The following is a 13,560-nucleotide window of genomic DNA, read 5'->3' on the forward strand; positions in this document are numbered from 1 at the left end:
CTTTTTTTTTTTTTTTTTTTTTTTTTTTTTTTTTTTTTTTGAGACAGGGTCTTGAGTTGTAGCCCAGGCTGGAGTGCTGTGGCACGACTGGCTCTCTGTGGCTTTGACCTCCTGGCCTCAAGCGATTCTACCACTTCGGCCCCCTGAGTAGCTGGAACCACAGGCATACTCCCAAGCCCAACTAATTCTTTAAATTTTTTGTAGAGACGAGGTCTTGCCATCTTGCCCACACTTGTCTGAAACCTCTGGGCTCAAGCAATCTTCCTGCTCATATCTCCCAAAATGCTGGGATTACAGTACTAAACATTTTAAACAAATGAATAGAGATAAAAGCAAATTAAGTGAAATGTGAAGTCTGGTGAGGCCAGAAACATGTTTCTTTTAGAGAATTCTGGAGGCAGTGGCTAATGCTACATGCCTATTCTTTAATGATTTGCCCTGAACCTTACAGAGACCACACTTCCAGAGAGCAAGGAACACCGCCACCTTAAGCTCAGAACCCAAGCTAGGCTGTGGGAGGCGCCTGCGCACTGGGTTCGCCGGATATACGCAATGGCGTGGGGGCGGGGCTCTGGTAACCTAGGTAACAGTCCGGAAGCCGCGGGCTGGGTAAACCCGTGGCACGCTCAGCGGTTCCGGAGCTTCAAGTTGCGGTGGCGGCGGCAGTCGGGAAACGGCAAGGCAGGTTGAGATGATGGATTGGAGGCTTGCAGCTCGCAGCCCCAACGAGCCTTGGGGACCTGGGCTACAAAAAACGAGTAGGGGAGAACGGTGGTGGCGTCTCACTGCTCCCTGGGATGCAGGCGTCCGGTTGGGGAATCATTACTTCAGGAAACGCTGCCGCGGCTCTGTGCTTTGAGAGTGCAAGTGCGTGTCAGGGTGTGTTTGTGCGCGGTGCCAGAGCACCCCGAGTGTGCGCGTGCGCACGACTTTCGGGAGCTTTTGCACACAGCTGGAAATAGGGAGTACTCGATTGTAGCGTTCGGGGGATTTACCGTCTAGCAGGAGAGAAGCAAACTATCCACGGTGCTTTGGGACCGGGAGAGTCATTTAAACCGCTGGATGTCAGAGGGGCTTCTCAGAAGGCTTCGCCTGTGTGAGTTTTGAGGAGTCCTTGGAAGTTAACCCGGTAGAGAAGAGAGTGAGCCTGACAGGTGTTCTAAGCAGAGAGAAAAGAATGGTTGCAACTGTATGTGAGGCAAGAGCTTGGTTTTAGGATTGTCGGAAGATGTGAGAGAAGACTGGAAAGGTCAGCCGGGCCATATGGGGGAGAGGGTCTTAATGCCAAGCTGAGTTGAATTCCACTTGACCATGGGGAGCCATTCGAATCTTTAGAGGAAATAAGTAAAGGGTTGAGATCTATTCTTTATCCATGCATGTAGGTAGCGTTGATTGAACAGTGTTTGGAAAGAGTTCTTGTTTCTCTTTGATCAGCTTTCCACACCAGTCCATGGATTTACTAAATCCCGTTATAGCTATCCCCGTTTAAAATTCTTCAGTGGCTTCCTGTGGCCTTTAGGATAGTGTTCCAATTGCTGTGGCTCCCAAGACTACAATCTGCCCTCTGCCTTTCTTCCTCCTTTAACCTCTCATCCTCTCAGATCTTTGTTAATTGAACTGAACTTCCCAAACTCTTCGTAAATGCATTTTCCCTTGCCTGGAATGTTTTTTCTCCTGCTTCTAACTTTTATTCATATTTTAGCTCTCAATCAGTGCAAACATTTCTGGGGTTATTACAGACAGGAGGCAGCTTTTTCTTACCGCACAGAGTTAGTTACTTTCATGGCACACAGAATTTACTTCTCATGCTACCCTCTGTTGAAAATACTTGTTTAATTTGGTCCTCTTAGAAACTCTAAACTCCGGAGGGGCATAGACTGACTATTCTACTTCCTTGTTATAGCTGGTGCCTCGCTTTTAGGTGGTGCTTTCAAAATATTAGTTAAATTAATAAATGGATGATGAAGTGAGTGACTGAGGAGTGAAAGGGAGACTAATTAGAATAATGAGAGCCTGAACGAAAATATTTTTAGTAGAGATGGAGAAGGGCGGGCAAGAGAGATTTTTAGAGAAAAAATTAGTAGATTCACCAAGAGATAAGGAACAGGTGATGCTGAGGTTTTAAATTGGAGGAGCTAGATTCCTTGCCTGATTCACCAAGAGATAAGGAACAGGTGATGCCGAGGTTTTGAATTGGAGGAGCTAAATTCCTTTTCTGGTTCGCCAAGAGATATGGAACAGGTGATGCTGAGGCTTTAAATTGGAGGAGCTAAATTCCTTGTCTGGTTCACCAAGAGATATGGAACAGGTGATGCTGAGGTTTTAAATTGGAGGAGCTAGATTCCTTATCTGATTCACCAAGAGATAAGGAACAGGTGATGCTGAGGTTTTAAATTGGAGAAGCTAGATTCCATGTCTGGTTCACCAGAAGATATGGAACAGGTGATGCTGAGGTTTTAAATTGGAGGAGCTAGATTCCTTGTCTGATTCACCAAGAAATAAGGAACAGGTGATGCTGAGGTTTTAAACTGGAGGAGCTGGAAGACTGTAATTCTGTAAATTCAGCTTAATTCAACATATTTATCGAGTCAACCAGTTATATGTCAGCAAGTAGAGATCTGAGGTATGATGATGAGCTGTATTTTGATATACTGTATTTGTGGTATTTTGGAGATGTGTACAGTAGGTAGTTAGATATGAGCATTTGTTGTTTTTGTTTTGTTTTGTTTAAGAGACAGAGTCACACTCTGTTGCCCAGGATGGCGTGCAGGGGCACCATCATAGCTCACTGCAGCCTCCAACTTCTGGGCTCAAGCAGTCCTCCCACCTCAGTCTCCTGAGTAGCTGGAACTATAGGCACTCGCTGCCACTCCTGGCTTATTAAAAAAAATAAATTAGACAGGGTCTCACTATGTTGCACAGGCTGGTCTTGAGCTGCCTCAAGCGATCCTCCTGCCTCAGCCTCCTGAGTTGCTGGAATTACAGATGCGAGCCACTGTGTTTGATGTTTTGAGGAAAGGTGTGAATCATTGATTTGGGACTCATTTTCACAGTATGTTTGTGTGTCCATACATTCATAGCTTTGCTCAAGGGAGTGGGTGAGATCACTGAGGCAGAATGTGAACTGCCCCTTGATGATCAAGAAAGCAGCTCTATGAGAGCTGGCACCATATTAGACTTGTTTACTAGTGTCTTAGTTTAGTTTACTTAGTTTACTTGTATCTCTAATGCCTAGCCAGTGCTTGGTGTGTGCTGCACTCCCCCAAATAATTAATGAAAGGAGAGGGTATCTAATGAAAAGATAAGAGGACTGAGAACTGAGGTAGAACTGGGTGGAGATCATTAAGTTGTGTGTGCAGAGCAGGCAGTAGAGCCCACGAAGAAAAGGAGAAAATCATAGAAGAAAAACAGGAGAAAGGGTGTCCTGGAAGCCAAGGGAGGAGAGGGCTTCTAGGAGTGGGAGTGTGCAGAGCTGGAAAGGGCTATTAGTATTTCAGTTTCTCCAAACAGGCATAGATTTTCTTGGCTCTGCTAATTTTAGTATTTGATGTCTTAACACTGTAAACCATCAGAATACCTCTAGTCTTCCATTTTGACAATGAACTATAGCACATTTACGGTCTCTGGCTTCTGTAAGTGGCACAGAATTCCTTTGTTAGACCACAGCGTTTGATCCTTGGTTAAGAAAAGTATGGTTACTCTAATTGGTGGTGTTCAAGAGAACGCTTTTCAGTGCAAAGGTGGGGTCAGAGTTTTTGTAGTTAATGAAACTTGGAGGTAGAACTAATTGGCATATACAGGCTAAAGTGTACCTCTTCATGAAGTTGGATGGCAAGAGAAGGGCAAAGATGGCACAGCAGCTTAGCTATACCTGTGTCATCCTACCGTACACAGTAAACTACCACAGATTTAGTGTCCTAAAACAATTACTATTCATCATTTCACAAGTTCTGTGGGTTATGAGTTTGGACATGGCTTAGATTCTCTGCTTAGGGTCTTCCAAAGCTGTAATCAAGTTGTTGGCCAGTCTGTATTCTCATCTGGAGGCTCAGCTTGGTAAAAATCCACTCCTACATGTACTTAGGCTGTTGGCAGAATTTATTTCCTTGTGGCTTTATGACTGAGCCTCATCACCTCCCCACCTTGCCCTAGTTTCTTACTGAAGGACGTCCTCAGGTTCTAGAGGCTGCCTGCAGCTCCTTGAATTCTTTGTCTCTTGGCTTTTTCCACAGAGAGTTACAACTTGGTGGTTTGTGTCTTCAAGGCCAGCAGGAAAACATCTTCTGCTATGGTCTTCTAAGACAGATATGGTTACACATCCTTGTGTAAAATAATCACAAGAATGACATCTATCCTCACATTTGCCTTATTTTATTGGCTAAAACAAGTTAGAGGTCCTTCTCATACTTAAAGGGAGGAGATTATATAAGTACCACAAATCACTGGGGATAATTTTAAGGTGACCACAACCATTTTTAACCATTTTTTTTGCGTGTGTTTATATTAATTTCCATATCTCTGCTTAAAGTTTTTGTTTGGATATATTGAATTTACAAGTCACTATTAGTGTACAAGTTTCTATGATTAAATAGATATTGCGATTCCTCAAGGACCTAGCAATAGAAATTCCATTTGATCCAGCCATCCCATTACTGGGTATATATCCAAAGGTTTATAAATTTTTCTATTATAAAGACACATGCACACATATATTCATTGCGGCACTGTTTACAATAGCAAAGACCTGGAACCAACCAAAATGCCCACCGGTGATAGACTGGACAAGGAAAATGTGGCACTTATACACCATGGAATACTACCAGCCATAAAAAATGATGAGTTCCTGTCCTTTGTAGGGACATAGATGAATCTGGAAACCATCATTCTCAGCAAACTGACACAAGAACAGAAAATCAAACACCACATGTTCTCACTCATACATAGGTGGGTGTTGAACAATGAGAACACGTGGACACAGGGAGGGGAGCATCTCACACTGGAGTCTATTGGCGGGGGGTGGGGAAGGGGAATAGGGGAGGGACAGCATGGGGTAGGGAGGTTAGGGAGGGATTACATTGGGAGAAATGCCAGATAGAGGTGACAGGGGGATGGAGGCAGCAAACCATGTTGCCATGTATGTACCTATGCAACAATCATACATGTTCTGCACATGTACCCTAGAACCTAAAGTGCAATAATAATAAAAAAAAGATACTGCTTCTTTTTCTAAATTTTTGATACTGGTGTATCAAGGACCTCACCTGTGAGAGAAAACAAGTGCTTGGACCTTCGGACAGCTGTTTTTGACTACTCATAAGCCTTTGCATATTTCAGAATCATGCCTGGTTTTTCAGAATCGAGCCTGGTGGAATTTTAGCTTCTGAATAAATAAAATATTCTGAATGTAACTTGAAATAATTTTTTCCCTATTTTTAAGAGTAACATATGTTCATTGTAGAAAGTTTGGGAAATATAGAACCAAACAGAGGTAACCAATTTCTGGCAGAGTTTTCTGGCATGTACTTTAGAATTAGACCTGGTCTTGAGTGTCAGCTGTCAGCTCTGCTCATTATTATTTGTATGACTTTGAGCTATATACTTTCTCTAAGCTTCATTTTTCATTTTTTTGAATTTTAATATTCTTAATATTTTAAAATTTTATTTCAAGTTCTAGGGTACACGTGTGATATGTGCAGGTTTGTTTCATAGGTAAGTGTGTGGTTTGCTGCACCTATCAACCCATCACCTAGATATTCAACCTAGCATGGATTAGCTATTTTTCCTGATGCTCCCCCCCTCCCAGCTGCTGTCTGACAGGCCCCAGCGTGTGCTGTTCCCTCCCTGTGTCCATGTATTCTCATTGTTCAGCACCCACTTATCAATGAGAACATGTGTTTGATTTTCTGTTCCTGCATTCATTTGCTGAGGATAATGGCTTCCAGCTCTATCCATGTCCTTGCAAAGGACATGATCTCATTCTTTTTTATGGCTGCATAGTATTCATTGATGTATATGTACTACAATTCTTTATCCAGTCTATCAATCATGGGCATTTGGGTTGATTCCATGTCTTTGCTATTGTGAATAATGCTGCAGTGAACATCTGTGTGCATGTATTTTATAATGGGGATTATGGGATTACGATTCAAGATGAGATTTGGGTGGGGACACAGCCAAACCATATCAGCTGGGGTTCTAAGCACTTATATGTTTAATTAGTTCTGTTTTATAGTTAGTGACAAAGCTGGGATGTAAACCCAGACAGTGATCCCAGACTGCATTCTTAGCCTTTATACTATATTGTCACTCAAGACAGAACAGGCCTCACAGGGTTGTGGGATCAAATGTGAAGCTCTTAGTAGGGATAAGTGCTTTATTAATAATACCTATATTCCAACATCATTGAGAATATAGCATACATTCAGTTCTGTATTCTACTTTTTATACTTCTTATGTATTTTCCTTAATATAATTTTAAACATTTTCCTTAATGTAATTTTAACGGATACGTAATTCATCATATAGGTATACTGACATTTTATGACTCCTCTTTGTTTTTGCAGAGTAAATTGAGATCTAAGTGGTTGAAGATCTAAGTGTTTAAAATACACTAGACTCATTTCTTTGAATAACAGTTGTTTTCATATCTTTTAAAATAACAGCTTTATTGAGCTATAATTCACCCTTTAAAGCATACGGTTCAGAGGTTTTTAGTCTATTCACATAATTGTGCAACTAACATCTAATTCCAGAACATTTTCTTCACTCCCCAAAGAAACCGTATACCCATTAATAGTCATTCTCCATTCTATGCTCCCTCTAGACGCTGGTAATCACTAATCTATGTCTCTGTGGATTTGGTTATTCTAGACATATCATATAAATGATATCAAACAATATGGGACTGTCTGTGTTTAGAACCCTTTCAAGATTCATTCATGTTGTAGCATATTATCAGTACATTATTGCTTATTATTGCCAAGTAATATTCCATTGTGTAGATATACCACATTTTATTAATACAATCATCAGTGGGTGGACATTTAGGATGTCTCTAGTTTTTGTCTATTAAAAATACTGCCGTGGGCTGGGCACGGTGGCTCAAGCCTGTAATCCCAGCACTTTGGGAGGCCGAGGCGGGTGGATCACGAGGTCAAGAGATCGAGACCATCTTGGTCAACATGGTGAAACCCCGTCTCTACTAAAAATACAAAAAATTAGCTGGGCATGGTAGCGCGTGCCTGTAATCCCAGCGACTCAGGAGGCTGGGGCAGGAGAATTGCCTGAGCCCGGGAGGCGGAGGTTGCGGTGAGCTGAGATCGCGCCATTACACTCCAGTCTGGGTAACAAGAGTGAAACTCCGTCTCAAAAAAAAAAAAAAAAAAAATACTGCTGTGACCTTTTATATACAAGTTTTTATGTAGACTTAAGTTTTCAGTTTTTTTGGGTGTAGTAAATATGTGAGTGGAATTGCTGGGTCATGTGGTTACTCTTGTGTTTAACTTGTTGAGGAATTGCCAACTGTTTCCAGGCTGCCTACACCATTTTATATTCCATGAGCAATATGTGAGGATTCTAGTTTTTCCATATTCTTGCCAGTGCTGCTTGTTGTCCATCTTTTTGATTATAGCAATCCTAGTTGGTGTGAAGTGGTATCTCATTGTAGTTTTGATTGGTAATTCCCTAATGACTAATTATGTCGAACGTCTTTTCATGTGCTTATTAGCCATGTATAGTATCTTCCTTGGAGAAATGTCTATTCAAGTCCTATTCCTGTTTTTAAATAGGATTTTTTAAATTGTTGAGTTGTAACAATTCTTTATATAGTCTGGATTCAAGTCCTTTGTCAGATAAATGATTTGCAGATACTTTCTCCCATTCTATTGGTTGTCTTCATCTTCTTGATTGTGCCTTCGAAGCACCAGAATTCTTAATTTTGATTAAGGTCAATTTATTTTTTTCTTTGGTTGCTTGTGCTTTTTGTGTCTTTTCTCAGAAACCATTGCTTACCTCAAGGCTCATGAAGATTTATTCCTGTTTTCTTCTAAGAGTTTTATAGTTTTAGCTCTTATGTATTTAAATCCATGTGTTTAACTTATGTCAATTTAACTTTTGAATATGATGTGAGGTGGGATTCCAACTTCATTCTTTTTCATGTGTGTATCTGGTTGTCCCAGCACCATCTGTTGAAAAGACTATTCTTTTCCCATTGAATTGTCTTGGCACCCTTGTTGAAAGTAAACTGACTAAAAATGTAAGAGTTTGTTTTAGACTCTTAGTTCTATTATATTTCATATCTTTTAAAATGGTACTTATGGCTCTGCTGCTTACTGTGTGACCTTCATGGTTGGTTAACTTATGTCTATTAGTTTTCTCATCTGTAAAATGAGGAATAACTATTAAGTACCTCATGGGATTATTGTGAAGATTCAAGAAAATAATGTTTAAAGAGCTTAAAATAGTATCTGGCTTAGAGTAAGCACACAGTATGTGTTAGCCGATGCCATCATTACCACCTCTGCTATCATCATCATTGTTACCGTCATAATACTTAAATGTTGTTCTCTAACTTATATGTGACTTGTTTTCTTTGGCTGAATTGTAAATGTGGAAATTACATACCATGTTTAAGGAGTGAATGTTCTTGTTAAGAGAGAGTACAGAGTGCAAGGAAGATTGAGGACAAATCTTAAGAAATACTTGTATTTAGACATTTTTATTATAGTAGTAATTTTTATTTAAAAAAGTACTTAAGGAAAATACTAGAGTTCTTGTTTTAGGCTAATTGGGAGTAAGCGGGTCAGCTGGAAAGTTCTGTAATTTAGGTAGGTTAAAATGTCCTGCAGCAGTCGTCATATGTGTATATACTGCTTTTTAAAAGTCATATATATGTATTGTAAAATCCTGGTGTTTGGGGATTATGGGCATTTTTCTAATTTGGTATAATATGTAGTCTAGTGTCCTTAGCATTGCTTTTTAAACAGTGGCAAGCCAATGTTGGCAATTTAAAAATTATAGTTTAAAATCAATAATTATTAATTTGTTTAGCAGCGATAGAAAAAAATCAGTAATTAGCCCCATTTAGCATTATGTGACAGATATATTAGAAGTGGTATCATACCTCATTTGTTCTCTAAAGGTTAGCTACCTTTATTTTCAGGTAAGCACATATGTACCTGGTATTGATTTTGAGTATTAGAGTGCTTAAAAAAGAACTCCAGCTTTCTTTTGCCCTTTTCTCCCTTCACCTTACATTCATACTATTAGCTTTAACTGGCCTATTTTCTACTAATTGTGAATGTGTGTAACTAATGACATAGCTTATGACTACTGTTTTAGTTCTCTGCTTTAGGCCATAATTTTTGCATTCTTAGAGTTCTTTATTAATCATATATATACATGTTATTGACTTGAGACCTCTTTTATTATAATTATCAGTACCAACTTTTATTAGTTGTAAAATGAAAGAACTAAGTATTTTAATAGCCTGTTCCTTTCATCATGCTTGTTTTTCTTCTGACATTTTAAAATTTGCTTTTTTAGGTCTCCCCCCCCCACTCTGGTGATGCTTATTGCTTTTTCTTGTATTTTAAAAAGTTGTTGTGATTATTATTCCTAGATGTCATTTGTCAGAGTGAACCGCTGTGGTCCCCGAGTTGGTGTAAGAAAGACACTGAAAGTAAAGAAGAAGAAGACTTCAGTGAAACAAGAATGGGATGTGAGTATAGGTGGGATAGTAAATAATGTAACATTACTCTGTAGGAATGGGCACAGAGATATGGCCCTAGTCATTCAAGATGGTGTTCTGAATGGGGCTCATCACGTAATAGGCTGGAATAGGTTTCTGGGCATGTGATAGTCTAGGTCTTGGATGGAAGAGCAGAATCCTTTGGGGGAAGTTTTTAGAATACACACGTCTAGACTGTAACCTCTATGTCCTTTGAAGAATTGGAATCTTAAGGGAATGGGGAGCATATTTAAAAGAAAGTCTTCTCACTTTCACTTTGAGAACTCGCTGCGTAAAGGCAACTCCAGCTTGCTGGTGTCACTGAAGTCTGAACTTTTTCAGTACCTTTTTTAGATTTGTTCAGAGCAACGAGTGATTTCATAACCATGTGAGTGCCATTTTTGGCTGAAAAAAAATATAGGTGATCTTTGCTGTTTTATCCCATAAATTGCTCACTTCCAGAGGTTGATCAGTTTCAGCACAAATGCTCTCTTACAATGTAAGACAAGTCTCAAGTACCTGTGCCATATCATTTCTGGCTCCTAACCTGAATGTTGCATGGTGTTACCAAGGGGATTTATATCTTTTTTTTTAAGAGACAGGGTCATGCTCTGTCACTCAGGCCGGAGTGACGTGTTGCCATAGTAGCTCAGTGTAACCTTAAACTCCTGGACTCCAGCGATCCTTCTGCCTTAGCCTCCTGGGTAGCTAGTTTGGATCTCAAGGATTCTTTTGAACTTGGAATCTTCTGGTTTGCAACCTACCATGTTAGCCAGATATCCTGGGCAAACTGACAGCCTTTGAAGTGGGGGAGGGGGACTACTTTTGTTGCTGCCTGATTGGCTGTAAAATTTTAATAATAAGAATGTGACTCTAAGGTAAGGAAACTGATAAATAGGAAAAAAAAATATGATAACATAAGTATTTTCCTCTTCAGAGTGGTTACTTTGGGAAGTTCAGTACAGTTGACTTTTGAACAACATCACCTTTGAGCTTCACGGGTTCACTTATACTGTACGTGAATTTTTTTTTTTTTCAATAAATATAGTTGGATGTATCCTTGGGTTCTACCTCTACAACCAAAGATGGATTGAAAATACATATGCAAAACCCGTATGTGGGTTTTACATCGTGGAGATGCAATTATGTAGGATTTGAGTATGTGTAGATTTTGATATATGTGGAGATCCTGGATACTGTGGGATGACTGCATTTATTCCACTATGCTGCTATTGCTCAAAACTTAATTGAAACCTATCATTTGAAATTGCATTAAGAACCTTCGTCATTTTACTTTTTAGTATCTGCAGTGCTGGAAAAATCTTTTGTTTTTTGAAGGTAGACTGAACTTGGAAAATAGTCATAAGTCATTTGGAGTAAATGGTAAATGACGGAGAAGAGATGAAACTGATTAATACTGTCTTGATAACAATAGTGAGACATTTTCTGAAATGGCTTGTAGATTAGATTTAAAGGCAATTTCAAGAAGTTTTAAACAACTAGTATTGATGGAATTATTTTCTTCCATGAGAACAAATTTCAAGCATATCATTTATCTGTATGCCTGAGTTTTTAAATGATTATTAAAAACAAAACAGTTCTCATGATCCTGTAGTACCTTTCTTTTACCTTTTCCTTTTTTTTTTTTTTTTTTTTTTTGAGACAAGGCCTTGATATTTTGCCAACGCTGGCCTCAAACTCATGGGCTTGTGATGTGATCTTCCTGCCTCCACCTCCTGAGCCTCCTGAGTAGTTGAGACTACAAGCACATACCACCATGCCTGGCTTTTATCTTTTACCTTTCTAAATCAGTGTAAAAGTAATAACAGTTTTCATATAGAAAAGCCTTGAGCCAAATATAAATCATGGCCAAAAAGTTTAGTTTTTGATCAGAATCTATTTTGACTCTTTGTATTCCTCGTCACTTAGAAGTGAAACTAACTCATTTTATTTCCTGCCTTACCAAATCTGTGTAGCAAAATGGCTGAAGTTGCTTTGGAAAGGGCCAAGTTACAGGGTTGCTACTTTGAACTGTGCAGGCTGTGTACCACACAATTTTAGGGGGTGCTATTTACATGGACTCTGATGTTGATAACTTATGGAGTTATGCAGTGTGGTAGCCCTGCCATGTTAGTGCCTTTTAAGTGACTTTTCACATTTTGTGAAATTATGCATTGCCCTCACATTTCATCTTTCATTGTAGTAGCATCTATGCTTAAGATGTTTGCAGACACAAACTGAACGTCTCTATAGTGATCACACTTTTTTTTTTTTTTTTGAGATGGAGTCTCACTTTGTTGCCGAGGCTAGAGTACAGTGGCATAATCTTGGCTCACTGCAGCCTCTACCTCCTTGCAAAGAGGTATTGCTTTGCAAGATTCCCTTGCATCAGCCTCCCGAGTAGCTGGGATTATGGGCACCCACCACCACACCCAGCTAATTTTTGTATTTTTAGTAGAGACAGGGTTTTGCCATGTTGGTCAGGCTGGTCTCGAACTCCTGACCTCAGGTGATCCACCTGCCTCGGCCTCCCAAAGTGCTGGGATTACAGGCATGAGACACTGTGCCTGGCCAGTGATCACACTTTGTTTTAGGAACCTTTAGAGTTACATTGTGGAATCCTGGGATTCCATAGAACACAGTGTGAAAACTAAAACTTCAGTTAAACTTACTCATTTTAAATATATACTGCCATTTATTCATATGCCATATATTCATTTTCAGTATTTCATTGTTTTAATATAATGTATGACTGCTTGGTGAATACAGTATTTTCTGTAAGACATCTAAAATTAGTCTGTTTTCTATAAATACACCTAACTAATATGTGTTAATATCTAAATTGAGAATACTGGTTCCTAGAAAGAGTTTTTGATTTTGAAACCATTTTAGCCATTAAAATCCAGTAAGTGTGTATATTTTATAAGAAAACTTTTTTTTCTTTTTTAAAGAAAGGCCACCTTTTTTTTTTTTTTTTTTTTTTTTAACAGAATACTATGACTGATCTGACAGTTCATCGGTCAACTCCTGAAGATCTGGTAAGTTCATTATCAAAACTGAAGTCATTTATTCAGTGTTTTGTTTGGTATTTGACTTGTAACTTTTAGAATAGAAACTATATGCACTTCCTGGACGTTGTTCATTTATGTTTAATCTTGTTTATGTCTGTATAAAATCAAAAAGCTTATCTTCCGGACTTCCTGATTTTAGCTAGGAATATCAATCAGTATGTATTTGAATTTCATTAAATGTGCTGGGTTTATAGCTGAAATCTGTTTAATCTAGTACTGCCTGATGTACATCTATCTGCCTTTTAAAACAATCTGTAGATATTTTCAGCATTATTTGTTACTTCCCTATACAAACATATTGTCCTAGTTAGTGTAATAATTTATCCCTTGAATATGCCATGAATATTTCCATGTCTCAGCCCCTATTCCTTACTTGGAACAGTTCCTGTACCTTCTTTTCTACGTGTTCAAATCTTACTTTACTTCCTTATCCTAGTTCAAGTTCCACTTTTTTTAAAGTTTCCACTTAGGTTTTTTTTTTTTTTTTTTTTTTAGATTTATTGAGATATAGTTCACATACCATAAAACCTGTTCCAAGGCCGGGTGCGGTGGCTCAAGCCTGTAATCCCAGCACTGTGGGAGGCCGAGGCGGGTGGATCACGAGGTCAAGAGATCGAGACCATCCTGGTCAACATGGTGAAACCCCGTCTCTACTAAAAATACAAAAAATTAGCTGGGCATGGTGGCGCGTGCCTGTAATCCCAGCGACTCAGGAGGCTGGGGCAGGAGAATTGCCTGAACCCAGGAGGCGGAGGTTGCGGT

At 39.2% G+C, this 13,560-nt stretch overlaps 1 protein-coding gene across 10 annotated transcripts in view; it reads left to right on the forward strand.

The window, feature by feature from the left end:
* The first annotated feature begins 581 nt into the window (after positions 1-581).
* Positions 582-13,560, forward strand: part of SPICE1 (spindle and centriole associated protein 1) — a 65,659-nt gene continuing 52,680 nt past the window's right edge. For 4 of the 10 annotated variants that reach the window (XM_032299041.1, XM_032299049.1, XM_032299046.1 and 1 more), the window contains exons 1-3: positions 588-681; positions 9,620-9,718; positions 12,718-12,765. In XM_032299041.1, coding sequence (XP_032154932.1) covers positions 9,620-9,718; positions 12,718-12,765 — 147 coding nt within the window. In that variant the 5' untranslated portion in view covers positions 588-681. Of the gene's footprint in view, positions 880-7,730; positions 8,255-9,619; positions 9,719-12,717; positions 12,766-13,560 lie in introns of those variants that run through there. The other 6 variants (XM_032299043.1, XM_032299050.1, XM_032299042.1 and 3 more) reach the window with 5 other exon arrangements.

This window comes from Sapajus apella, unplaced genomic scaffold (genome assembly GCF_009761245.1).
Source record: "Sapajus apella isolate SASKATOON/1434 unplaced genomic scaffold, GSC_monkey_1.0 scaffold40, whole genome shotgun sequence".
Lineage (NCBI taxonomy): Eukaryota > Metazoa > Chordata > Mammalia > Primates > Cebidae > Sapajus > Sapajus apella.